The 26,983-nt window shown below is 46.2% G+C and overlaps 2 protein-coding genes across 4 annotated transcripts in view; one reads left to right on the top strand and one right to left on the bottom strand.

Annotated features, from left to right (window-relative positions):
* The window catches only part of LOC116471103 (acyl-coenzyme A synthetase ACSM5, mitochondrial), a 29,249-nt gene extending 27,093 nt beyond the window's left edge, over positions 1 to 2,156 (bottom strand). For 2 of the 3 annotated variants that reach the window (XM_032157040.2, XM_032157039.2), the window contains exons 1-2: positions 2,025 to 2,156; positions 40 to 258 (exon numbers count right to left, since the gene is read on the bottom strand). In XM_032157040.2, the coding sequence (XP_032012931.1) occupies positions 40 to 243 (204 nt within the window). In that variant the 5' untranslated portion in view covers positions 244 to 258; positions 2,025 to 2,156. The remainder of the gene's footprint in view (positions 1 to 39; positions 259 to 2,024) is intronic. The other variant, XM_032157041.2, reaches the window with a different exon arrangement.
* A 4,569-nt stretch (positions 2,157 to 6,725) lies between these two features.
* PDILT (protein disulfide isomerase like, testis expressed) overlaps positions 6,726 to 26,983 on the top strand; it is a 45,286-nt gene continuing 25,028 nt past the window's right edge. Inside the window, exons 1-2 of the mRNA XM_032155919.2 lie at positions 6,726 to 6,968; positions 12,135 to 12,343. Coding sequence (XP_032011810.1) covers positions 12,142 to 12,343 — 202 coding nt within the window. The 5' untranslated portion in view covers positions 6,726 to 6,968; positions 12,135 to 12,141. The remainder of the gene's footprint in view (positions 6,969 to 12,134; positions 12,344 to 26,983) is intronic.

The raw sequence follows: 26,983 nt of genomic DNA, 5'->3' as shown, positions 1-26,983 counted from the left end.
AGATGCCCCAGATGGACTCTAGGATAGAACAGGCTTCACCTCTTCCAGCCGACTCCACACATCCAGCACGTCATGGGCAAAGTTGAAGTACTCAGGCACCGGCTGCCTTCCCAGGCTGATGGCTTCCCAGGTGGCCACGATCTTCTGAGGAACAGGTAGATGTGCTGGCTGCCCGCGAGACCCACAGAATGCCCTGGAGTTTCTCAGTGCCTGGAGGACTAGGTGTCTCAGCCATGGTCTCATGCCGTCGCCTCCTGTCTGTCACCAAAGAGAGGAAAGAGGGCAGTGTCATAAATTCTGGGCTTTGGGGACAACATGGAGGTTAGGAGAAACCTGTGGTCAATGCTGATGGTGACTGTGGTCCCTACTGACTTGTAGAACAAACTCTCCACCTTCAGTCTCAGTTCTGCTGTGTGATGGTCATTTCTCTCCTCTGACCCTGAGGTCCGTCCTTTTGACCTCTCACTGACTTGTGGGTCTCTGGGTCTGAGGTCAGAACTCAGAGCCCACTTCTCAAGGCTCAATACTTCAAAGGGAATCCCTCAAAAAGCTTTTGGCCAATCCTGAACTGACCTTGCAAAGCTGAGGACAGCTCTAGGGCAGCACCGTCCAATAGAAATAGAATGTGAGCCACCTGTGCAATTTACAGTGTTCTAGTACTTCCATTAAGAAAAGTAGAAACAGGTGAGATTTATTATAATAATCCATTTTATTTAACCAGATAGAGCCAAAGTATGACCATTTCAATGCATAGTCAATAGAAGAATAAATTGTTAAAGAGATATTTTACATACTTTTAATTATTTTTTGTTTTTTTGGTACTAAGTCCTCACAATCTGAAATAGATTTTACCCTTACAAACACATGTCAATTTGGACTAGCTACACTTCAAGCGCTCAAAAGCCGCAAGTGGCTGCTGTATGGCATGATGTGCTTTTAGTGTCTTTTTAATTTTTTTATTTAATTTTATTATTTTTACAATTTTAATTATTGTTGTTTTTGAGACAGAGTCTCACTCTGTTGCCCAGACTAGAGTACAGTGGTGCCATCATAGCTCACTGCAGCCTCCAACTCAAGCAGTCCTTCCACCCCAGGCTTCCTAGTAGCTGGGACTATAGGCACTAGCCACCATGTGTAGCTAACTTGGTTTTTTTGTAGAAACAGGATCTCACTATGTTGCCCAGGCAGGGCTTGAACCCCTGGCCTCAAGTGATCCTCCTAACTCTGCCTCCCAAGTGCTGGGATTACAGATGTGAGCCACTGTGCCCAGCCCAGTTTTAGTGTCTTTCTACTCAAAGTGTGATCTTGGGACCAGCAGATGAGACCCCACCCTACATATGTAGAATTAGAATCTGCAAGTTAACAGGATCTTCAGATGAGTCATATGCACCTTAAAGTTTGAGAGGCACTGGCCCGGGAGCTGCATGTGATCTCCGTTTCAGTTTCCTTGCACTAAATTCCACTTAGTAATAATAATAACAAAATATGATCATAACAACCAACAATAATAACGTGGCACAACGAGAAAAACTGTAACAGCTTCAGTCTATCGAAGGCCTACTGTGTACCAAGCATTTTAAAAGTGCTTAGAGGCATTATTTCTCATTAAATCTTTGTAACAACTCTATGCTGTAAATGTTATTTTCTCCATTTACAGATAAAGAAAGTGAGTCTTAAAGGGGAAAAGTGACTTTCAGGTTTCACTTCCTGGAAAAACATAGGCCCCAGCCTCTGCAGTGGCCACCAGGCCTAGGCCTGCAGCCTCAGAGACTTCCTTTCTCTGACCCACCTCTCCTGCCCCTCACCTCTCCTGCCCCTCACCTCCCCTGAACTGAACTCTGCCCGAGTCCTTTTCCTCAGTCTCCCACCCCTGAATTCCTCAGGCACCTAAACAGCTGATAATTTAGAATCCCCAGGCCTCCTTCCCATTCCCCGACACCATTTCAGATGTCACTTCTTGGTTTAATCAGCAAAGGCCTCAGAGGCAGCTGACACCTTCGTCTGAAAAATTTCTTCCAAATTACCTTCCTCTTGAACGAAAGCACTGCAGAAGGTCTCTGTTTTCTGCTTCAGCTGAGCGGAGCAGGCCTGAGTGCCTGTAAACACTCGGCTCCCTCAGAAAACAGCCTCCCACAGAGAACTTCAGCCCCAAATGCAGCCAAGAGTGGGCGGAGCCAGAACCCGGCAGCTGACACAGTGGCTTCAATTGGTCAGGGTGCGTTGAGCCAGTGACAGTGGCCCCCTGCCAAGTTTTCTCAGTACTCAGAGTGGCTGGAAGATCACACCTCAACTGTCGTGCCTGGTGGGTGCACCCAAACTGGTGGATGTATTCCCTAAAAATTCAGGTCGCCATCTAATCAGAAAAAGCAACAGGAAGATTATGATGTTTTAACAGAAAAGGTGCAATAGTGATAATAATATGGCAGACTTTGTTTCTTTTCTGCTTCGAACCCTCCAGTAGATACAGAGAGAATAGAGGAGTGATTCCAAGGAATGGCTCTAAGGTATCCCTTTGAAGTCATAGAATTGTTCTAAATTTGGATTGTGGTCATGACTGCACAACTCTGTAAATTTACTACAAAAAAATAGTAATAATAATTGCACACTGCCAAAAGAAGTTTTTCGGGTTTTTTTGTTTTTTTGTTTGTTTGTTTTTTGAGACAGGCTCTTTCTCCATTGCCCAGGCTGGAGTGCAGTGGCACAATCTTGACTCACTGCAACCTCCGCCTCACAGGTTCAAGCGATCCTCTTACCTCAGCCTCCCGAGTAGCTGGGACTATAGGCACGCACCACCACGCCTGGCTAATTTTTGCATTTTTTGGTAGAGATGGGGTTTCAACATGTTGGCCAGGTTGGTCTCAAATTCCTGACCTTAGGTGATCTGCCTGCTTTGGCCTCCCAAAGTGCTAGGATTATAGGTGTGAGCCACTGTACCTGGCCCAAAGGTGGTTTTCTGAAAAAGCTACCTACAGCTCCCTATCTCACTCACAGTCCAAGCCAAAGTCCTGACAATTGCCGGGTGGGATGTCTCACGCCTGTAATCCCAGCACTTTGGGAGGCCGAGGAGGGTGGATCAACGAGGTCTGAAGATTGAGACCATCCTGCCTAACACAGCGAAACCCCGTCTCTAGTAAAAATACAAAAATTAGCCAGGCATGGTGGCCCCTATAGTCCCAGCTACTCTGGTGGGTGCCTGTAGTCTCAGCTACTCTGGCAGGGGCATGTAGTCCCAGCTACTGGGGAGGTTGAGGCAGGAGAATGGCATGAACCTGGGAGGCAGAGGTTGCAGTGAGCCGAGATGGCGCCACTGCACTCCAGCCTGGGAGAGAGTCAGACTCCCTCTCAAAAAAAAAAAAAAAAAAAAAAGTCCTGGCAATTGCCTACAGGGCCCCACAGGAATTCCTGCAAGCCTTTCTCCTCAAACCTCCTGTCTCACTCTGCTGCAGCCATACCGGTCTTTTTGTTGTTTGTTCTCTGAAGTTCTTTTTAAATTATTTTTAATTTTTGTGGGTACATAGTAGGTATATACGTTTATGGGTTGCATGAGATATTTTGATACAGGCATGCGATGCGTTAGAATCACATCAGGGTAAATGGGGTATCCATCACCTCAAACATTTATCCTTTGTGTTACAAACAATCCAATTATACTCTTGTAGTTACTTTAAGTGTATGGTTACATTATTTTTGACGATAGTCATCCTATTGTGCTAGCAAATACTAGGCCTTATTCATTCATTCTTAACTACTTTTTTGTACCCATTAACCATCTCCACTTCTCCTCCAACTCCCTGCAACGCTTTCCAGCCTCTGGTAACCGTCCTTCTACTGTCTCCATGAGTTCATTTGTTTTCCCGTTTAGCTCCCACAGGTAAGTGAGAACACACAATGTTTGCTTTCTATGCCTGGCTTACTTCCCTTAATGTAATGACTTCCAGTTCCATCCGTGTTGTTGCAAATGACAGGGTTATGAGTGTCCTACAGAGAGGATGCTGAGCCATTAACTGCCTATATTTGCAGTGATTCAAACATCACCCTGGATTTTTATCCATCACTGTATGTTGTTCCCCCGTGACTCTGTCTCATTTCCTGGCCTGGCCAGTTTGGCCCATTTCCACACAGGCAGCTCCTCTCCCTTGCCATCAAGCTTGGCCACAGGGAACCATCTTCTGAGCCCTCAGTGTCCACTCGCTCAGCATTCAGTCCTCTACTGCGACCCAGGACACAACCTCATCTCTGAATCTGCAGCCAGATGTAAAGATACAATCTCTACCCTCAGAGGGGTGGACGGACTGTTGGACATTATTTTTCCGGCAGTCTAATCTCAGTATCACTACTCTCCATCAGTACTTTTTAGAAGAATATATAATCATAAGACATGACAAATGTTTCATAAATGTTCAATGAAAGAACTGGATACATTTTATAGACAATATAATCATAATTTTATTTTTAAAAAGTATATATTAATCCCATACATAATAAAATATGAATGTTTCTCTAAGTAAGATGATGTATGATTTTAATTAACTCATTTTTTCTGTATGTTCTATGTTTTAGAAATTAAATCCTGTTCTCTTCTAATCAGAAAGAAATTAATGTTATTTTATAAAAAAGCTTTAAGCTGGGCACAGTGGCTCACGCCTGTAATCCTAGCACTTTGGGAGGCCAAGGTGGGTGGATCACCTGAGGTCAGGAGTTTGAGACCAGTTTGGCCAAAATGGTGAAACCTCGTCTCTACTGAAAATACAAAAATTAGCCGGCCGTGGTGGTGCATGCCTGTAATCTGAGTTACTTGGGAGGCTGAGGCAGGAGAATTACCTGAACTCAGGAGGCGGAGGTTGCAGTGAGCCAAGATTGCACCACTGCACCCTAGCCTGGGCAAGAGAGCGAGACTCTGTCAAAAAAAAAAAAAAAAAAAAAAAAAAAAGCAGCAGCAGCTTTATCGGTAAATGAGTATCATCATAAAAGTGCCTATGTTATGTCAAGAAACAACTAACTGTGTGCAAGAGTGAAGCAAAATGAATGAAGGACATTTGGGATAATAACCCAAGTGTTTTAGTTTGTGATTAACAGTTGACAAGCGTGACAGATGTCAAAATAATATATGCCAGAGTAGATTGTTGATTTGGGCCTGGGAGAAAAAAGAGTCAAACACATCCCAGGAATTATTTGCAAACACAGCATCCAGAAAAGGAATAATTGGCAAGAAGAGTTGAAAGGGACATGATGAGTTGAAATTAAGACATTCAGGTATTCAGTGAGTGTGGTTCAACCAAAAAGAGTTTTTCTAATTGGCAGATGGAAAACGATCTTAATAGTAAATGTAATCAATTGATCAAATCCTGGGGAGTAAATGAGGGAGTAACTTATAAAGGGGTATATTTGAACTCATGCATTTAAACAAGCCAACAAAAGTATAGAAGTTAAGTATGGGAAGAGAAGAGTGGGGCCGCGTGCGGTGGCTCATCCCTGTAATCCCAGCACTTTGGGAGGCCGAGGCGGGCAGATCATTTGAGGTCAGGAGTTTGAGACCAACCTGGCCAAAGTGGTGAAACCCCGTCTCTACTAAAAATACAAAAATTAGCCAGACGTGGTGGCGCATGCCTTTAGTCTCAGCTACTCAGGAGGCAGAGGCAGGAGAATCGCTTGAACCCTGGAGGTGAAGGCTACAGTGAGTGAAGATCGCGCCACTACACTGTCTCAAAGAAAAAGAAAAGAAAGAGAAGAGCAAAGTGCTAGGACTAAAACCCACAGATGTTAAAATTTAGTGAAATGAATGTTAGTCATCTCCATCAGTATTTAATAAGAGTTGGGCAGCAGATAACCAAAGGCTGCAAACTCTGATAGTAATAACGATGCTAATAATATCAACAGCCTTTTCTTTATTCATTCAACAAATATTTATTGGGCACCTATCACCAGGTAAGCAAAGTAAATTATGTGGAGTTTAGAAGATAATTAATGCTATAAAGGAAAATAAAGCCTGGACGGATGATGAGGAACGCCTGAGAGGGGGATGGGGCATTTACAAGTTTAAACAAAGTGGCCAGGAAAGGCCCAACTGTGGAAGTGACACTTGGGCAAAGACTGGAAAGAGCTAAGAGGGTGAACCCTGAGTCCACCTGGGTGAAGAGCCTCCCTAGCAGGGGAAACCACAAGTGTAAAGGCCCTGACGTTGTATCGGAGGACTTGCAGGGACACCAGTGTGGCTGCAGCAGGGTGAGTGGAGATCTTTCTCCCCTAGGAGATGAGGCCAGGGTGGTGATGGGTGAGGGGGCTCCTGCCTTCTAGGTACTGAGCTGCTCATTTTTGCGTAAATCATCTTATTTTATCCTATCCCCCTCTCAGGCGTTCCTCATCATCCTTCCAGGTTTTATTTTTCTTCATATCATTAATTATCTTCTAAATTCCACAAAATTTACTTTGCTTACAACACCCCTATGAGTTAGATGCCATGTTACAGGCATGGAAACTGAACCTCAGAAAGAGTAAATGACATTCTCAAGGCCATACAGCTGTTCAAGACAGAGCTGGGATTCAAATTCCAATCTATAGGCACTGAGTTCAGAGCCCTCCTGGGCCATACCCAGCACCCCACACTGAGTTTTGTTTCTGGCCCTTCAAGCGATCTCAGCAAGGGCTACCAGGCAGGGCCCCCTCTTACTCAACAATGGCCCATTCTTCTCCAGGGTCACCCCTGGTCCTCTAGAACCCCAGAACTCAGAACTTTGCTGCTGAGGCTGCTGTGGCCTCTGTGTGCCCAGGAAGGGACTTCATTTCTGCCTGTGGATTTCTTTAGAATGCCCAGTCGTCTGCGGGTCCTGCCCTGATCACAAGGAGAAGCCAGGAGCCTCCTCTTCAGGCTACAACCTCCCTTCTTAAGGGCCACAGAGTTTGTGGCCCCACCCCCAGCCCAGCCCCAGCTTGGCCCCAGTAACCCGGGGAGTGGCCTTGGCTTCCTGCAGGTATGAGCTTCAGTGAAAATGGGAAATCTGACTGACGGGCCCTGCCTTGGGAGGCTTCTCTCTGCCAGGTGTCACCAGTTTAAGTTTTAAGTGTGGGTTTTGGTATAGATGGCTACAGATTAGGATCAACTTGAGGACTTTAAAATAATAATAATAATGCCCAGACTCACCCAACCCCAGACCAATTAAATTAGAACCTACTGGGTTTGGGTTTGAACATCAGTATTTTTTATTAAACTCTCCAAAGACTCTCAGCATAGTCATGGATGAGAACCACTGAAATGAACCAATTGAGGTTTGCTGTAAGAGTTAAATTAGGACATTCATTCATTCACTTATTCAACAAACATTCATTGAGCTCCAAATCTGGTACAGGCACTCTTCTGGAGGGGAGAAAACAGCTGTGAACAACGGCATTTACATTAAAAAGTTCAAAAGGACAACAACGACAAAGTACACTCAGAAATAATAATACCAAATATGACGCAAACAATGGTGTTATGGCAGAGAGTGCTGAAAGCTGAGATGGGGTGAGACAGAGCGGCCCAGGAAGACCCTTCTGATGATGAGCGTGGATTTGAGCCAGGACCCAGAGAACCAGAAAAGGCTGATGATGTGAGGGAAGGGTGCCCCAGAGAGAGGCAAAGGCCCCAGGTAGGGTGTGCTTGGGAAAGGGAAGAGGCCAGTGTGGCTCCCCAGAGTGCAGGAGGAGAAAGAGAGAGGAGGGCGATAAGGTCAGATGGATCCAGAGCCAGTGGGGCCTGGTAGACCACAGAGAACACTTTGGCTGGTGTGCGGTTTTGTGAAAGGATTGTAAAAGAAAAAAGAGGCAGAAGCTTTTTTTGCACAATATATAAAAGTGAGCACCCTTTGATAGGCAGAGTGGTGTGATGGAATTCCTGTGTCGAAAGGAAATCTCTGCTGGGCGTGGTGGCTCACGCCTGTAATCTCAGCACTTTGGGAGGCCCAGGCAGGTGGATCACCTGAGGTCAGGAGTTCAAGACCAGCCTGGCCAACATGGTGAAATCCCGTTTCTACTAAAAATACAAAAATTAGCTGGGCACGGTGGTGGGCGCCTGTAATCCCAGCTACTAGGGAGGCTGAAGCAGGAGAATCGCTTAAACCCAGGAGGCGGAGGTTGCAGAGAACCAAGATCATGTAATTGCACTCCAGCCTGGGCAACGAGCACAAAACTCTGTCTCAAACAATAAAAATAAAAATAAAGGAAATGTCTGATTGTTGCGTGGGGAATGGGTTGAGGTGAAGCACAAAGAGTAGAAGCAGAAGCAGGATCAGTGAGGAGGTTACCGCACCCTCTTGGGGGGAAACCATGGTGGCTGGGACACAGGGTCTCTCCACAGCATACTGGTGGAGGGAATGCACACAGTTGACACTCAGCACAATATGGCTGGTGACCAGCCCCTCAATTTTGGCTATTCTCATTAATAAAAGTTTCCCATCACAGCCACTCTCCTCTGTAGGGAGCTGATGTTGGAGCTGAGCTTGGACTTTGTGAGGCTGGGAAGATTGGGCTGGGAGACACAGCGGAGCCACAGTGGTGTCAAGCTAGAAAGGCAGGGGCCAGCAGAACCAAGGGCCAAGGCTGAGAGAATAAAGGGGCAGATCAGGGCAGGCTGCAGGCAGGATGGCTGAGAGCACAGTCCCAGGGCTGGACAGGGTGGGTGCTACAGTCTCAGGGGAGCCCTGGGATGCTGCAGAGCTGAGCCAGGTATTGTGGGGACAGATTGCGAGAAAAAACAGGAGCAGGGCAGAGAGAGACTATTTCTCCCACACTCCCAGAAATGCAAATACATTAGTTCACTTCTTTGCCTCCCTTAGTCAAATGTCAACTTCTAAATGAAGCTTTCCCATGGTCACCCTATATTAAAATATCAGCCAGGTGCAGTGGCTCATGCCTGTCATCCCAGCACTTTGGGAGGCCGAGGTGGGCAGATCACCTGAGGTCAGGAGTTCCAGACCAGCCTGGCCAACATGGCGAAACCCTGTCTCTACTAAAAATACAAAAATTAGCTGGGCATGGTGGCATGCGCCTATAATCCCAGCTACTCCAGAGGCTGAGGCAGGAGAATCCTTTGAACCAGGGAGGCGCAGGTTGCAGAGAGCTGAGATTGCGCCACTGCATTGCAGCCTGAGTGACAGAGCAAGACCCTGTCTCAAAAGAAAAGAAAAGAGAAGAGAAGAGAAGAGAAGAAAAGAAAAGATCAACACTCCTCCCTGACTCCATCCCTTTTGAATCTTCTCTTATCTACCTTTTCTCCTTTGCATTACCATCATCTGACACACCATTGATTGCATCTATTTATCTCACTGCGTTTCCCTCTACTAAGATGCAAGGAATATTGTTTGTATCCCTAGCACCTAGAATGGTACTTAACATGTTTTAAGACTTCAAAAATATTTGATGAATGAATGAGTGAGCGAGTGAGTAAAGAGGAGCTGTGGCTGGCTCCGTGGAGCCAAAGGGAAGCCTGGTGGCCAGAGTCTGACCGACTATGGAGGGCTCTCCTCGCCAGCCGGTGGGGCTTGATCTCCATCCTGTTGGACCTGAATCACTGGAAACATTTGAGGCTTATGATCCAGCCCGCCCAGGTTAGCAGGAAACCTGACACCTCCCACTGCCCCTTCCTTGATCAGGAACCCAGGGCAAACACTCTCAAAGGCCTGGGAGGTGAGGGCGTGAGGGCGGGCCCACTGTAGCCTCTCCCGCCTGGCTTTTGCTCAGATGCTGAGCCCTCCACAGTGGCTGAGCTAGGCCCATGGTTCAGCTCTGTACCCTGAAGGTGTCCAGCTGACTCAAGGTCACTGGCTCAGTCTCCTCTGTCCTCCAGCAAGTGCCATCCAGACCCCTCAGAGAGGGTCTCACAACCTTGAATTTCAAGGTTTCTGCTCTGAAGTCCCCTTGAGGCTTTTGCAGATCTGGCCCCCTCCTGCCAGGCAAGGGATTCTGGGCACCGAGGAGGTTTGGAAGGTTTGAAGGGACTGTTAGGCCTAGGATGGTTCTGGGTGACCCTCCCTATCTTACATTTATATCACAAAGAAGGGGTTATTCAAGTGATTTTCTGTAGAATAAAAACTAACTCTCTAGTACTTTGACGTCTCCAGCTGGGCAAAGAATTCTTAGGCAGCCATTTCTCTCACAAGTAAGTGAATCAATGAACAAATAAACAAGCAAGTAAATTATTTCTAAGAACAAGGGTTCTACCTAATAGTCATCATGCTGTACCAGACTCAGTCCAGGCTGACAAGTGGCATGACACCTGGTGAATCCTGAGACCTTGAGATCATCAGGGACTCAAGGCTGGGCTGACAGTAATGAGCCCTTTGGCCAAGACACAGATTTAAATGGTCTGTATCATTCAGCTGTCCAGAAAACCAGGTGCCTTTCTTCCTTTTCTCCACTTGCCCTTTGTTGGTTTCATTTGACCATGTGCTTCTCAAGCTACAAACTGAATGATAGATTTACCTGGGAGAGGGTTAGGAGACAAAACAATCAATGACAATTCATGGATTTCATTTGGGTCCTGATTTAAACAGAGTTAAAATTTATGAGGCCATCAGGGTAATTCGCACACTGTCTAGATATTTGATGATATGATGACATTGTTGTGCATTTCATTAAGTATGATAATAGTATTGTGGTTATTGTGTTGTTTCGAAAAATCTTTATCTTTTAAATATTTATAATAAAATATTTATGGGTGAAGTGACATGATTCCTGGAACTGGATTCAAAATAATCCAGGACAGAGAGTCAAGAATATAAATAAAATAACATCAGTCATGACAATAAGTGAAGATGAGTGACAGGTACCTTGGGGGCACATTGTACCATCTCTCTATTTTTGTACATGTTCAAAATTTCCCAAATAGAAGTTGAAATAAAACAAAAGAATCATCTGGGGAGCTTTTGAAACATGTAGGTATCCAGACCCCATCCTGGGCAATTCTGAATTAATTGGTCTGGAGTGAGATTGAGTGTCAGTACTCTCCTAAAAGCTCCCCAGAGGATTTTCATGTGTATCCAGGGTTAAAAAGAGCTAATCAAGCTGCAAAAAAAAAAAAAAAAAAGTATCATCTGATTCCATTTGTATTTAAAAATATACATTCAGGCTGGGTGCAGTGGATCATGCCTGTAATCCCAGCACTTTAGGAGGCTGAGGCAGGCGGATCACTTGAGATCAGGAGTTCGAGACCAGCCTGGCCAACATGGTGGAACCAACCCCATCTCTACTAAAAATACAAAAATTAGCCAGGTGTGGTGGTGGGCATCTGTAATCTCAACTACTTGGGAGGCTGAGGTGGGAGGATCACTAGAGTGAGCCTCTGGAACCCAGGATGTGGAGGTCGCAGTGAGCTGAGACTGTGCCACTGCACCCCAGCCTGGGCGACAAGAACAAAATTCCATCTCAAAAAAAATATATATATATAGATAGATAGATATAGATATATTGAAAAGTATGTTTACATAGGTATTTTCAACATCTATAAGGATTCATTCCATACTTCTAAGAGTCACTTTCTCAGCAGGGAGAGAATAGGAGAGATTTTTACTTTCTTCTTGACATTTGCATTGTATTGCTTGAAACTTTTACAAGTGTGTATTATAATTACGACTTTTTAAATATTTACACTGGATAAAATTTGTTCAAAAATTAAACAGGTTACACTGCAAGGTAGTGAGCTTCCCTTCACAGAGGCATTCAAGCAGGAGCTGGAGGAGGGTGAAGCGGGGGCATTGTAGGCAAGGGGATTCCTGGGGGGCTGTGATGGGGGATTGAACCAGCTATCTCTGAGATCCAGAGGCTCACCCTAGGACTCTGAAATGGTACCTTATGTCTGCACAAGTCTCACCTCGTGGCTGGGAAGTCAGTGGGCTTGAGTGGTCTGCGTTTGCTTCAGCATCCAGCTGCTCCCAGTGGGTTCTTGCTGCTTTAAGCTTCCCCCATACAGTCACTACTGGGCCTGAGGTCGACCTAATACTTTGCTTCTTCTCCAGGGCTGCTGCCAAGCTGCAGGCATTGCCAGGAGGCAATGCTCAGGCCACACTCACCCTACATGGACCGGCTGGACAAGGAAGTGGGGGTGATGACGTAGGGCTCCACCACTTGTATTGATAAGGTCTCTGTTCCTTCTCCGGCCCCTGCAGGGCAGCCATGGACCTACTCTGGATGCCTCTGATGCTGGTGGCCGCTTGTGTCTCTGCTGTCCACAGCTCACCAGAGGTTAACGCTGGTGTTTCCAGCATCCACATAACCAAGCCTGTGCACATCCTGGAGGAACGCAATCTCCTAGTGCTAACGCCCGCTGGCCTGACCCAGATGCTGAACCAGACCCGCTTCCTCATGGTGCTTTTCCGTGAGTGCCCCCATCCTGGGTGATGGATGATAGATGGGATGAGGCCTGCCTCCTTGTGTCTGGGGACCAGAAGAGTTTTATATATTGCTAAACACATAAGAACACATATTATTTAAAACAGACATTTAATATATATAGACAGCATCATCTCCAATCTCCAGATGAGAATACTCCAGGGAGTTTAAGCAAATTATAATATATTATGCCATCCCTCTACTCTTGGATTTGTATGTGGCTCCTCTGTCCCACTGAAGAGGAGCCAGGCTTTAACCCCAGGTGTCTGTATCATTCTGAGCCTCAGTCTTTCTCCTCTGTAAAATGGGTGTGAACCTAATGACACACTGGATTACAGTGAAGATTAAATGAGATGTGATAAGTTCCTGGAACACAACTAGAGAGAAATAAATGATGGCAGCCTGGGGCAAGCTCTGGAGACAGTTTTTAGACCGTCACTTTTTTGTTTGTTTTGAGACAGGGCCTTGCTCTGTCTCCCAGGCTGGAGTGCAGTGGCATAATCCCAGCTCACTGCAACCTCCACCTCCTGTGTTCAAGCGATTCTCATGCCTCATACATCCGAGTAGATGGGACCACAGGTACCCCCCACCACACCCAGCTAACTTTTGTAATTTTTGTATTTTTAGTAGAGACAGGGTTTCACCACGTAGGCCAGGCTGGTCTCTAACTCCTGGCCTCAAGTGATCTGCCCACCTTGGCCTCCCAAACTGCTGGGATTACAGGTGTGAGCCACTGTGCCCAGCTGAGACCATCACTTTTGCTGTCGGATTTGCATGGTCACTTTTGTTCTTTGGACATTTTGCATCAGCAGACTTTTTAGGGGACAGAGCAGGCTGCTTCTTCCTGAGGCATTGGGACCAAGCCATGCCCTGGGACAGAATGTAAGGGATTTTCCTAACAACTTCCCCATAGTGAGAATTCATGGTGTGCCAGGCACTGTCCTAAGCACTTCATTAAATGTGACATCATTTGATCCTCACAACTCTGTGTGATGGGTGCTATTCATCTCCCTATTTGACAGTTGAGGAAACAGAAACTCAGAAAGGATCAGCAATTTGCCCACGGTCACACAGCACAAGTGGGGACCACAGACCCCATGTTGTACCATGTTCTCTGTGGCAGGATTTGGAGAATTAGACCGCAGGTGTGAACACTGGATTTGGAATCCTGTGTTCAGAGCCACTCCTGGAAAATGGCTGGCTCCGTGTCAGTGCCCAAGGCCTGCTTCCAGGACGTGCCTGACCAGCACCAGGTTCCCAAAGGCAAGGCAGAGCCCAAGGTTCCAGGGAGGAGCAGGGCAGGGGAGGCAGGGGGGAGAGGCAGAGGCAGGGGCAGGGGAGGCAGGGGCAGGAGGCAAGGGGGCAGGGAGGGAGGGGGGCAGGGAGGCAGGGGGCAGCGGGGCAGGGAGGCAGGGGCGGAGGGGCAGGAGGGGTGGGGGGGTGGGGGTGGGGGGTGCAGGGAGTGGGGGCAGGGCAGGGGCAGGGGGGCAGGCATGGGGGGCAGGGGCAGGGGGGGGGGCTGTGGCAGGGTGGGTGGGGGGGGCAGGGGCGGGGGGGGGGGGGCAGGGGGCAGGGCAGGGGCAGGGCAGGGGCAGGGGGGCAGGGGGGCAGGGCAGGGGCAGGGGGCAGGGGGGGCAGGGGGGCAGGGGGGCAGGGGGCAGGGGGGCGGGGGGGCAGGGGAGCAGAGGGGCAGGGTGCAGGGGCAGGGCGCCTTTCCCTTCTTGGTTTTCACCCGCTTCCCAAGCTGCCCCTCCACCCACACTCCCCTTTGCTCCTCCTCTCGGCTGCTGTTCTGAGACAGCCCTTTCTCCCTTCTCTGTGTGCTGCCCTCTCACCAGAACCATTTACAGAGTCCCTGTTACTTCTAGTCCAACCGGTGCAATGTAGTGTGATAAGGTCAGCTTCAGGGCTTCACAGTCCTACGTTCAAAGGCTGAGTTCTGCCACTTATTGGACTGGTGGCCTTGGGCTGGTGACCTTGAGCATTCTGAACTTCTGTTTACTTGACTGTAAAATGGGGAATTTAATAACATTTATAGGCCGGGCATGGTGGCTCATGCCTATAACCCTGGCACTTAGGGAGGCCGAGGTGGGAAGCTCTCTTGAGCTCAAGTGCTCAAGACCAGCCTGAGCAACATGGCAGAACCCCATCTTTACCAAAAAGACAAATACAAAAGTCAGCTAGGAATGGTAGCACGCACCTGTAATCCCAGCTACTTGGGAGGCTGAGGCGGGAGAATCGCTTGAGCCCAGGAGGTCAAGACTGCAGCGACCCGTGATCGTGTCACTGCACTCCAGCCTGGCTGAAAACAAACAAATAAATAAATACATACATACATACATACATACATACATACATAAAATTTATAACTCCTAGGGTTACCGTGGGGATTAAGTGAAATAATGTGCCTAGCACAGTGACTGATGCGTAATAAGAACTTAAGAAGATGTTGGCTTCCACTATCATCATCCTTGCCAGTTTTCTCATCTGTACAACCAGGTTAATAATTCGTCCCTTGCAGGTTGTTGTGGGGATGAAAGTGGACTCAGATATGCAGTCCCCTGTCACAGTGGGCACTCCACAGGCAGAAGCTATCACCAATGGGTTCTTGTTCACCCCACATTTATGCAGCTCAATGCCGGGCCATGGATAGGCTCTATGAGTGTCTTGGTTTCTGCTCTGAAGGACTTTACAGTTTAAGCCAGGAATGTCACAAGGCACGAAAAACACTTTAAAACAAAGTGTGATAAAGTCACGCAGTTAAAATAGTCTAAAGTGTATACTTTGGGTGCTCTGAAGTGGAGAAGTGATGGTTTGAAATTGTCCTCAGAAGTGGTTCTTCCAACTGCAGCAGCTGAGCGACCTTCTCTGGCTTGGTTCCTGCTCCCTCGTGTCTTCAAGTGCACGAGAGATTCCCAGGCCAATGCAAACGCATGTGGAAGCTTGAAGTTTGCCTTGAAGTGAGAGACGTCATCTGTTGGGCTTCCCCTTAATGCCCAGTGATAGATAATCAAAGCCAAAGAGTTAGTAGAAGTCATTGAAATTTAAGGTTGTTGATGTCAATATTTAATCAAAGACTTCACACCAAGCACTGGTAAATTCTAAAGAATCTCGCTTAACCTGAATCACTCATGCATCTTGGTTCTTATGCAACATCAAGGTTTGGTGTAATGTACATTGGGATCCAGGTAAGCCTGAATGTAAAGCCGAGTTCTTCCATAAACTGGATATGTGGCCTTGGGTGAGTTTCTTTCACCTGTAAAGCGAGAATATTGAAAGTGGTATAGTCATTATAGGGATTAACTGAGAGGCTGTCTATTACCTGACATGTGGAAGTTGCTCAATAAACATGAGTTCCCATTCTCCCTTACCCTGTGGCACTGAGGCAAATGCAGTTCATCAACCCTGTGTCAGTTAAGACAGAGTTCAACTGCAAGTAATTAAGAATCTGCTAATGGTGATATCTTTGTTTGTGTTGCTACAAAGGAATACCTGAGGCTGGGTAATTTATAAACAATAAAGGTTATTTGGTTCACAACTCTGCTGGTTGGAAGTTGGGCATCTGGTGAAAGGTTCAAGCTGCTTCTACTCATGGTGGAATGGGAAGGGGGAGCTGGTGCATGCAGCAATCACATGTGAGAGGGGAACATGAGAGAGGAGTAGCGGCTGCCAGGCTCTTTTTAACAACCAGCTCTTGCAGAAACTAATAGAGTGAGAACTCACTTGTTACCTTGGTGACAGCATCGAAACATTTATAAGGGATCCACCTCTATGATCCAAACACCTCCTATTAGGCCCCACCTCCAACACTGGGGAACAAATTTCAACATGACATTTAAAGAAAGTCAAACTAACCAAACTATAGGAGGTGGCTTAATTCAAGAGTTGATCTCACACACTGTGTGAAGGGGGATAGGCAGTCAATGCCTGGCATAGCAGCTCCATAGTGTCAGGGACAAGGCTCCGTCTATTTTCTGACTCTCTCATCCTTGACACATTAAAACTCATGGTCACAAGACGGCTGCTGTGCTTCTTGCATTGCACTGCATGTTCCAGCTAGAAACAAAAAGGGATGGGCAACAAGAAAGAGATAAAATACGTCAGCCACCTATGTCCCTTTAAAAAAATAAAACTTTCCCGGAGCTGCACCCAGTCACTTTGGTAACATCTTATTGGCTAGAACTTGGACCCGTGGATGTTTCTAACTGAGAAATCTGGAATGGAGAATGTTTTAGGTTTCCAACCTCTTTAGTTGAGGAAGCAAAACAAAAGGAGGTTATAAATGGCTGATTTTCAGTATTTGCCATAAGATCCAAGGTTATAGGCTAACTTAAATGTCCCAAGCATCTTATTAGTTCTTTACATATCATGGGGTCAATTAATACGAGATCAATGAAATCCCTTGAAGAAATAAATTCTAGAATGTATTGCCCACTTTAATACTCAAACTTCTTCTTTGCTCTAAGTTTGACTAGTTATCTTAAAGATCACTGTGTTTACTGGGAAAGCTAACTGCTATAACAATCACCAAATCTAGGTTCATAAGGGTCCATATCATCTTAGTCCCAGGTGGGTCTGCAGAGAAGCTCTGCTCCATACAATCATTCAGGCAACCAGACTCCTTCTACCTAGGGCTTCAGCTATCCCTTAGGGCCTAGAGTACTCCACAGAAAACTCTGCCTCCAGCCAGCAAGGGGGGAGGGGGACGAGGATGTGCCTCTGGGTCAGGCTAGGCCTGGAAACGACGCCCATCTGTGCTACTCAATGTGTAGGCCATAAGCCAGCAATGTCAGCTTCACTCAGGAGCTCACAGAAATGCAGACTCCCAGGTTTCATCCTAGAAGCACTGAATCGGGATCTGCATTTTAACAAGATTCTCAGGTGATTCACATACATTAAAATGTGAGAAGCACTGGTGTGCATCCTTTCTACCCACATTCCATTGGCCAGATCACTGCCCTATAGCTGTGCTTATCTGTAAGAGAGGCCGGGAAATGTAGTATGGCTGTGTACACCAAGAGGAAAAAGAAACCAGGCCTGGAGAACCCACAACATTGCCTTCCTTTAGTCACATTGCACCTGCTTTTTGCTATAAAAGCCTTGAAATGACCTTTGTTCAGAAACAACTCAAAGCTGGGCAGGCTGAGAGGCAGCCTGGGGGAATAAGCTCTTTAAGACAGTGAACCACCAGAAAAAGATTTCTCTTCTGGGCAGGAATATCAAAAACTATTTTTTCCAAGAGATTGCCTTGGCTCAGGCTAACTTTCAAGGGACAGCTAGCTGTTTCTCAAATCCCATGGACACCTGACAGCCCTCACCTTCCTTGACCTTCTTTGCATATTCATGCCAAGACCTCCTAGTGCCTGGTTTCGGTGAACTCAGTCTCTTCTGGATCCTGTGTATCTCTCTGGCTCCTTTTTCACAGTTCTTTTCTATGACTTCTCCTCTTTCCCATAACATTGAAACTAAGGATATAACAGGAAGCCCAGGAACTGAGACCATGAGCTGGCAGCTGGCCCATGCAGTGTTTAAAAGAAATGAAACATGTCACAATTAAAACTGAATTTGCATCAGCTCTTCAAAAAATCAGAAGATCTGGAAGCACTGGCCCACAGTCCTGCAAGGTGACAATTGGCTGAAGCTGAGTTGTGATTTTTCCTTGTGGTCAGAGAACATGCTTATCAATTTGCCATATTCCTATCCAGCCAACCTTACACTGTCACACTCTCTGATTTATCCTCATGACATTTGAGTCTACGTCCCCTGCCAGAAATTCGGTCTTCCCAAGCTCTTTCCTCAATCCTTGTCCTTCTCATTTGAGGTATACTCTGTGAGTGGTGCCACTTAAATGAGGAAATTCAGGGACGTGGGAGCATCAACAACTCAGTCCCCCTGAGTCCTGGTGCCTCCCCAGCTGGGTTATGCTGTCACTTCATAGAAGCATGAATCACCTTCTTTTTGTACCCTTAACACTTATAGTTCCCACAAGGAATGTCCAAATTGGGTCATTTTTGCCTCCATCCAATATTGAACATGCCTGTTGCTTGAAGTTTCATCAGTGTAGTTCCAAGCTTGTGACCTCCCTCTAACTCAGGCTGTTCACCAGGATGCCAGCTTGATTTTACTTCAAAGCCCTTCGGGCAATACATTGTAAGACAAATCCAGCCGAGGCCATTTTCTTCACATGAGCCTGTGGGCAGGGCAGGCATTTCCACTTTGCTGAAAGACTCCTCCAGCTAGTTCTGCACATCCCTCATCCACACTAGAATTCAGGCCAGCACTTGTGCATCTGTTTCATGGTTACTTTTACAGGGAAGAGCAGAGAACCTTGCAGTCTTACTCCACTTGCTGTGGATGTGGTAAACTAATGGTTTACATAGATAAAACATCAAAACCATCTCTTTTGCTGTAGCTCTAATTTCTAATCTGAGACCCTCAATGGTGGTGTTGAAAGCCTTAGAGCCATACATTTACACAAACACTAAACACACCTCAACACATTTCCCTTCCAAAAATGGTGTAGTGGATGGATAAGACTGGGAAACTTGTCCAGTCCACATGAGAATAGAAGGCTCTGCCCTGTTTTAACCAGGGCAGAAGGCTGAGTTCATGGTTCTTTAATTCTTATGACTTAAGAACTGACACTAAATCTGGGGCTACAGAGGGAACCAATCAATTTCACATTCTTCAATTGCATTCGACACAACCAATGTGCATACTTTAAACCTAAAGCCTTTCCACTAGCAGGTATTCCAAAGCAGTGAACTCAACGACAGCAGAAATATTCTTATCTAAAAGGGACACTCAATTAATCTCATTACATTTGAATCTTTGATTCCTGCCAATACACAGTTAAATTCAAAATGAGTTCTCAAAAAAACTAGCCGGCCTTCTAAAGTGGCCTTTGGAAAAACAAATCACTTGGGGAAAGCACCATGAAAGCTTTCTTCAAGGGTAAATGGACTCTTCGCAAAAGAGATTATTTTCAGACACTGCCCCCAGGGACCGCCCCAGTCACTCAGATCCTTAACAGGTGACCAGCTTTCTCTTCTCTCTGAGAACTCCAGGCCAAGAGCCAGTGGTTGAGGGAGCTTTCCTCTCAATGTTCCTCGCAGTCCCAAATGCCACATGTCCACAACAGATCTCAGCATCTTTGATTTGGTCCCAACAATCTGCTGCTTTTTATGTCCTGCCTTCACTGACAGTACCACCATCCACTCAGTGTAAAGTCAGTACCCTCAAGGTTGTTCTTGATTCCTCTACTCTCACATGTAATCCATCACCACGTCCTGTGGACGCCACTTTCTAAATCCCTTTGCAATCTCTGTTCTCTCCATCCCACCACCACTACCTTGGTTCTGGCCTCATTATTCCTCACCTGAACCACTGCAGCAGCCTCTGAGATGGTCCCCTGCCTTCTCCAGTGCTGTCCTGCAATGCACCCAGAGAGACTTCCTCTAAAATGCAAATCTGATCAGGTCACTCAGTAGCTAAGGTCTTCTGCTTGATCTAGCCCACGGCTACAGCCTCTGGGCCTTTGCACTTGCAGCTTCCATAGTATCCTTCCTACACTCCTTCACCTGGATTGTGAAGTTTATGCCCCTCGTTGGTAGGCTGTGCCCACCTTCACTCCCACTTAGTCTGGCTGGGAGGCCTTCCTATGTTCCCACCACCTCCTTTTTACCCTCTCTCTCTCACAGCATTTGCCATATGGTATCAAAACTGCTTTTCATCGTGTACATTGCATAATGTTGGGGGCCAAATCTTATTTATTTCCTGATTCCTAACATTTAGCATTGTGCTTGGAGCATGGTAGGCTTCCATAGATGTTAAATGAATGAATAGATGAATGAATGAGATTTCCTTTGGCCCATAATTTTCTTCATCTACATTAACTTGAATGAATCAAGGAGATAAGGACTAACTAGATTAGTGGAGAGAGGTCAAGATAAAATTCTGAGCTGTCTAGGGTCCTTTATCACTTGTCCCTAAGGCAGAGGTGATAAGATTCTGTCCTGGGAGTAGGTTAGATGATGATGGTGAGCATGATGTGGAGATGGTAATGTGGATGGAATAATGATGAAGATGATGATGATGACAATGGTGATGATGGTGATGGTAATGATTATTAGCTGTGGTGGTGATGATGACAATGGCGATGATGGTGCTAATGATGATTATTAACTATGGTGATGATGACAATTTCGATGATGGTGCTGGTGATGTTGATTATGATGATGATGACGATGACAATGGTGATGATGGTACTGGTAATAATGATTATTAACTATGCTGATGATAATGACAATGGTGATGATGGTGCTGGTGACGATGATTGTTATGGTAATGGTGATGACAGTGGTGATGGTGCTGGTGATGATGGTTCTGGTGATGATAATGACAAAATGGTGATGATAACAAAGGCCATTTATCAAGCACCTGTGTTTCAGGCACTGCACTTGAAAACCTTGTCCCCATCTTGTATATGAAGCACATAAGTGTCAGAAAGGTTAGATCATTTGCCCAAGGTCACACAACTGGTTAGTGGTGAAGACTGGATTTGAGACTAAGCTTGACACCAAAACTGGTGCTAAATTCATCTTCTTGCACTGTGCTGATCATTGGAACCTTCATTCCTTCAGTATTTATTGAATACTGGTTATTTGCTAGATATATTGTAGGCACTGAGGTTATAGTGGTAAACAAAACAGGTGATCATCCTTGCCCTCCTGGAACTGCCATCCTGGAGAGAGAAGACAAAAGATAAATAAATAAGTAAAATATGTAGTATTTCCTATGGTTAAAAGTACTATGGAGAAAAATAGACAAGAATGATAGGGAATGCATGGGGTGGATGGAGATGCGGCTGTAGTGTTAAATAGGATGGCCAGGGACAGCTTCCCTGGAAAGGTAACACTTTAGCAAAGATCTTAAGGTGGTGAGGCAGTGATCCATGCAGATTTAGGGCAGAAGGAACAGCGAGTAAAAATACCCTGGGGTGAGGGAGATTGTGCCCATGTGGCTAAAGATATAGGGTTTCTGAAGAGAAGAGGAATAGGAAATGAGGCCAGAAAAATAGGGAGGTACAGATCTTTTAAAAACGTAAAGGCCATTGCGATGGTCAGAACAAATTGGTGGCTGGCCCCTGAGAAACAAGAAGAGATTGATGACAATCCTGAAGTCCCTATCAGCTGTGAGCACCTCTGTATACTGTACATGGCCCTATGGAATGGGGAGAGGGTTATTCTCAGAATATTTTTTTCATGTTTGTTCAGAAGTTGGATCTAAAGTAGGGTTTCTCATCCTAAGCCCTGTGGACATTTGACTAGATGATTCTTTGCTTGTGGGGCTGGGGGCTGTCCTGAGCATTGTAGAATGCTTAGCAGCATCCCTGGCCTCTACCCACTAAATGCCAGTAGCATCTCTTTTTCCAATTGTGACAACCAAAAATGCCTCCGGACCTTGCAAAATGTCCCCCATTGAGAACCACTGGTCTAAAGAAAGGCAGACTCGGCCAGGCGCGGTGGCTCACGCTTGTAATCCCAGCACTTTGGGAGGCCGAGGCGGGCGGATCACGAGGTCAGGAGATCGAGACCATGGTGAAACACCATCTCTACTAAAAAAATACAAAAAATTAGCCGGGCGTGGTGGCGGGCGCCTGTAGTCCCAGCTACTCGGAGAGGCTGAGGCAGGAGAATGGCGTGAACCCGGGAGGCTGAGCTTGCAGTGAGCCGAGATTGCGCCACTGCACTCCAGCCTGGGTGACGGTGACAGAGCGAGACTCCGTCTCAAAAAAAAAAAAAAAGAAAGGCAGACTCAAGTTCCTTGTGCTGGAATCAAACTCCATTCCCTATACTCATCACCTCCCCATCACCCATCAGCCCCTCCTCTGACTCACATTCACTGCTCAGAGAAGGAAACCTGGGGTTTTCTACTAAAGACCAGGCAAACATTAATTCTAGGTCCATTAGCCATTAACACATCTACACACCAAGCAGACAGTCACGGAGCCACTGCCTATTCTAACATGGCCCTGAGTCCCATGTGCTTACATTGAAACCCACGTGAGAACTCCATAATAGGCCTAGAACTTGAGATGGATGGTTTGGTGATGGTCACTGTTGTTCCCTCTCATCAGTAGCCGGAAGACCTTTGGGGTTCCTGACATCACCATGGGACCCTCCTTTCCCAGAGAGAATCTGGTCAGAGCAAGACCAAAGAGTCTCCACCTATGTCATCAAAATAGCTAATGTTTATTTGTACCAAAGTTTTGCACACCTTGTCTTATTTTGTAGGATCACTCTGAGATGTAGGATCTATTAATAACCCCACTTTTTATGAATGAGGAAACTGAGTCACAGAGACTTAAAAAAATAAAAACAACTTTCCTGGGCCACAGGGAAAGTAAACCACCATAACTGCCTCTGTTTGATGAGATAACCTAAGGAATTCACGTTCATTGAGCATCTAGTATATGGCAGACAATGAGCTAGGGCCTGAGAGCTCAGGGCCTGAGAGAAGTTGGGTCCATGGGCACTCTTGGCCTCTGCCTATCTACAGCCCACTGGGCACTGCCCAGCCTAAGTGCCAATATACACGTGAATTGTCTCCGTACCCAGCCAAACTGGCATTTCCAGTTGACCATGGCAGAATGTAGATGCTGAGACCTGAGGGGTGTATGCATTCATTTCACACCTACAAACTTGGAATTCAAGATTCCAGAGCCCAGAAGGAAAACCAATTTGCAATTTTTTTTTTTTTTGAGATGAAGTTTTGCTCTTGTTGCCCAGGCTAAAATACAATGGCACAATCTTGGCTCACCGCAACCTCCACCTCTCAGGTTCCAGCAATTCTCCTGCCTCAGCCTCCCAAGTAGCTGGGATTACAGGCATGTGCCACCATGCCAGGCTAATTTTGTATTTTTTGTAGAGACAGGGTTTCTCCTTGTTGGTCAGGCTGGTCTCAAACTCCTGACCTCAGGTGGTCTGCCCGCTTTGGCTTCTCAAAGTGCTGGGATTACAGGCGTGGAGTCACCACGCCTGGCCCAATTTGCAAAATTTTTAAAGAAAGAAGCCAGAAAATCGGACTCTAAATTTTAAAGAGTGGCGTTGGCTGTGTAGGTTGTCTCTGCTCTGATGGGAACCACCTGGAACAGAAGAAATGAAAAACATGCCCCCATCAATCTGCTCCAAGAAAAAGATTTTTCAGACCAGCTGGCCAATTTGGTCATTTAGAGCATGAACCTTGGAGCCAGTCAGCCTTTGAGTTGACTCTCAGCCTAACTGCATACTAGCTGTAAGACCGCTGGGCTTCCATTTCCTCATCTGTGATATTCCTGCTTGTAATCATAGATAACTCACAGGGTTGTTCTGAAGATTAACCAGGATAATGCATGGAACACTAAACAAAGTACTTAGCACAGTAAGAGATCAATATGTGTTATTATTATTACTATTCTCATTATCAACATCGCCATCAATATCATCATCATTATGGTGATGATAGTGACATCGTCATCATTATGGTGATGATAGTGACATCATCATCATTATGGTGATGATAGTGACATCGTCATCATTATGGTGATGATAGTGACATCGTCATCATCTTTCCATAGGAGAAGATCCTACATAATCCTAAGTCACTCAGATCAAAACCTCAGAGACACCCTTGACTCTTCTCTTTCACCATGTTCCATATCCAAACTCCTCCTCCCAAATCTCTCTAGCATGGAATCACTTCTCAGCTCCTCCATTACCACTCTCCTAGCCCAAAGCCATCACCATCTCTTGCCTGGATTACTGTAGTGGCCTCCAACTGGTTTACCTGCATCCATTCTTTTTCCCTTTTTGTCTAATCTCCATATAATATTCAGAGAAATCCAGTTAAAAAGTAGCTCAGATCACCACCTGAGGTCAGGAGGTCGAGACCAGCCTGGCCAGCATGGTAAAACTCTGTCTCTACTAAAAATACAAAAATTAGCAGGGCCTGGTGGTGCATGCCTGTAATCCCAGCTACTCAAGAGGCCGAGGCAAGAGAATCGCTTGAACCTGGGATGTGGATGTTGCAGTAAGCCAAGATGGTGCCACTGTACTCCAGCCTGGGCGACAGAACGAGATCCGTCTTAAAAAAAAAAAGAAAAAAGAAAAAAAAAAGTAACTCAGATCACATCCACCTCTGCTCCAAACGCTCTGGTACCATTCCATATTCTGGGAAAAGTCAAAGTCTATTCAGTGGCCTGCAAGACCCTACATCACCTGTCACCTGGCCCCAGCTCACTCTGCTCCAGACCCAATGGACTTCTTGTCATACCTTGAACATGTCACACATGCCCCACCTCAGGGCCTTTGCATACACTGACCCTTTACCAGGAATTCCCTCCTGCTAGATGTCTACATGGCTTGTGCTCTCATTTCTTTCCATCTTTAGTAAAACATTGCTTCTCAGTGAGTCATCTTTAGCCTCCTACTTTAACTTGCAATTTCCCTAATACTCCCAACCTCCAACTCTCCTGGTCTTTTCCAAAGCACATATTCTCTAACAGCACGTATTTTACTTTGTTATTCTGCTTATTTTCTGCCTTTTCCAGTGACAGCAGGGGTTTTTATCTGTTCACTGTTATATCCCCAATCCCCAGGACAGTGCCTGGCAAATGGCATATCCTGAAAGTTTCGTTGTATGAATGAATAAATGAATGAATGCATAAAATGAATGAATGAATCTCCATTACTATTACCATAGGCCCCATCAATCTAGCTCTCAGAACCCAGCACTCCAGTTGCCACAATCTCTTTCTGTCCCTTCCATTTCAGACACCCAGGGGCACTGGGTTGTGTGTGGAACCTCTAAAATTTGCTTTACCATCTGGACAATCATTCCAAGTGTTTCTCTTGCCCTGAGCTTCCGCCCTCAGAAACTCAGATTCGTATTCTACGTCAATCAGCAATCCTGAGCCCAGCATGGCCACATCCACGAGGAAGCCGGGGAGAGCCCCACAGACCAGAGCAGCCAGCAATTGGCCAGTGCATGCTGGTGATGATAGATGGGGGATATGGAAAGCAATGACGGTGACAAAGCAGGCAGTGGAGGGGCATCGATCCAGCAGGGAGGCACAAAGTCCCCGCTTCCCGTCCATTGACAGGGAGTTTAATGAAAGCGATCATTCACTTTCTGATCCCATTGCAGGAGCAGGCGTGCTGACCAGCAACGGGGCCCGCGCCAGCTGTCCCAGGGCCCTGCTTTCTGAGCGGCACTTTACAAAAGACCTCTCTATTGGACTTGGAACTTGCCCTCCGCAGCAGAGGTCATTTGCACTTTCTCCAAGTGCTCCAGATGGACCGAGGGGGTGGGCGGCAGTGAAAAAGATAAAATGTTCTGGCTTGAAAGGAAACCAATGACCCCCTGCCCTGGCTCAGCCCCCTTCCTCAGTCGTGGGGTAGCGAGGGACCTGCAGCCCCACAATGTTATCAGGAGGAAGAAAGGCAAACTTGGGCGCCTTTTAGTTCCCTCCGTTTAGCCAGAAAAGCCTCTTCCACTGCCAAGGTCGCGTGCCAGCTCCCTGATACTGCTTCCAGAAAAGGGCTTCCCCACTTGCTCCCCACTGCCCAGCAACGTAAGGGGCCAAGGCGTCCAGATCAGATCGCTTAATGGAGAGTTTCAGGTCTCTTCGAGACAAGAGGGTGGACTCGGGGAACACCACAACCTCCCCTATCCCCCCGCTTCCCACACCTGGTTTTCCTTACCTGCGAAAGTCCCCTGTCCAATTACATGCAGGGCAACTGCAGGGGCTCAATTTGGCCTGTCAGCTCCAGGACGTTCCACCAGATGGCGCTCATGAGCGCTCATGCTTCCTCTCTGTCTCTCCATAATTTCTGACCACAGAATTTTTTTAAAACAAAAAATTTTAATAGTTTGGAAAATTTCCTTCTAGACTTCTTTTGCCCTGTGCATACACTTTTTAACAATTCCATAAATGTGATCATCGTGTCTATGCTATTGAGTGGTTTGTTTTTGTTTATTTCAATAGCTTTGGGGGTACAAGTGGCTTTTGGTTACAGGGATGAATTGTACAGAGGTGAGGTCTGAGATTTTAGTGCACCCATCACCTGAGTCATGTTCATTCTACCCAATATGCAGTTTTTTTTAATCCCTCACCCTGCACCCAGCCTCCCCGCATCTGAGTCTCCAATGTCCATTATACCACTCTGCATGCCTTTGTGTAATCATTTCTTGGGTCCTGCTTTGAACAGAAATTTTACAATAATAATGGAAGCAGCAGTAAGAATGCATCATGTACTTAACTTGTGCCAGGCATTATGCCAAGTGTTTTACATGCCTAGTGGAGGTTAGAAAAGAAGAACTCTACAGCCAGACGGAATGGGCTCTTATCCTGGCCATACCTCTCACTGTCATAGGGCTTTGGGCAAGTAAGTCATTTGCTGTCCTTCAGTTTCCTCATGTATAAAATTGAGATAATAATAATACCTATCCCACAGAGTTATAGAGAGGAGTAAATGGCTTAATGCACATAAAGCTCTTAGAAAACAATAAGCAATTATAGACGATTGTGACATAAATCTCATTTAACTCTGACAATTCCTTGAAGTAACCACTATTATTTTCCCCC

The sequence above is a fragment of the Hylobates moloch genome, unplaced genomic scaffold, assembly GCF_009828535.3.
Source record: "Hylobates moloch isolate HMO894 unplaced genomic scaffold, HMol_V3 SCAFFOLD_6, whole genome shotgun sequence".
In the NCBI taxonomy this organism is placed as follows: domain Eukaryota; kingdom Metazoa; phylum Chordata; class Mammalia; order Primates; family Hylobatidae; genus Hylobates; species Hylobates moloch.
The sequence above is the reverse complement of the archived record's forward strand: the minus strand, read 5'-3'. Positions and strand labels throughout refer to the sequence as shown.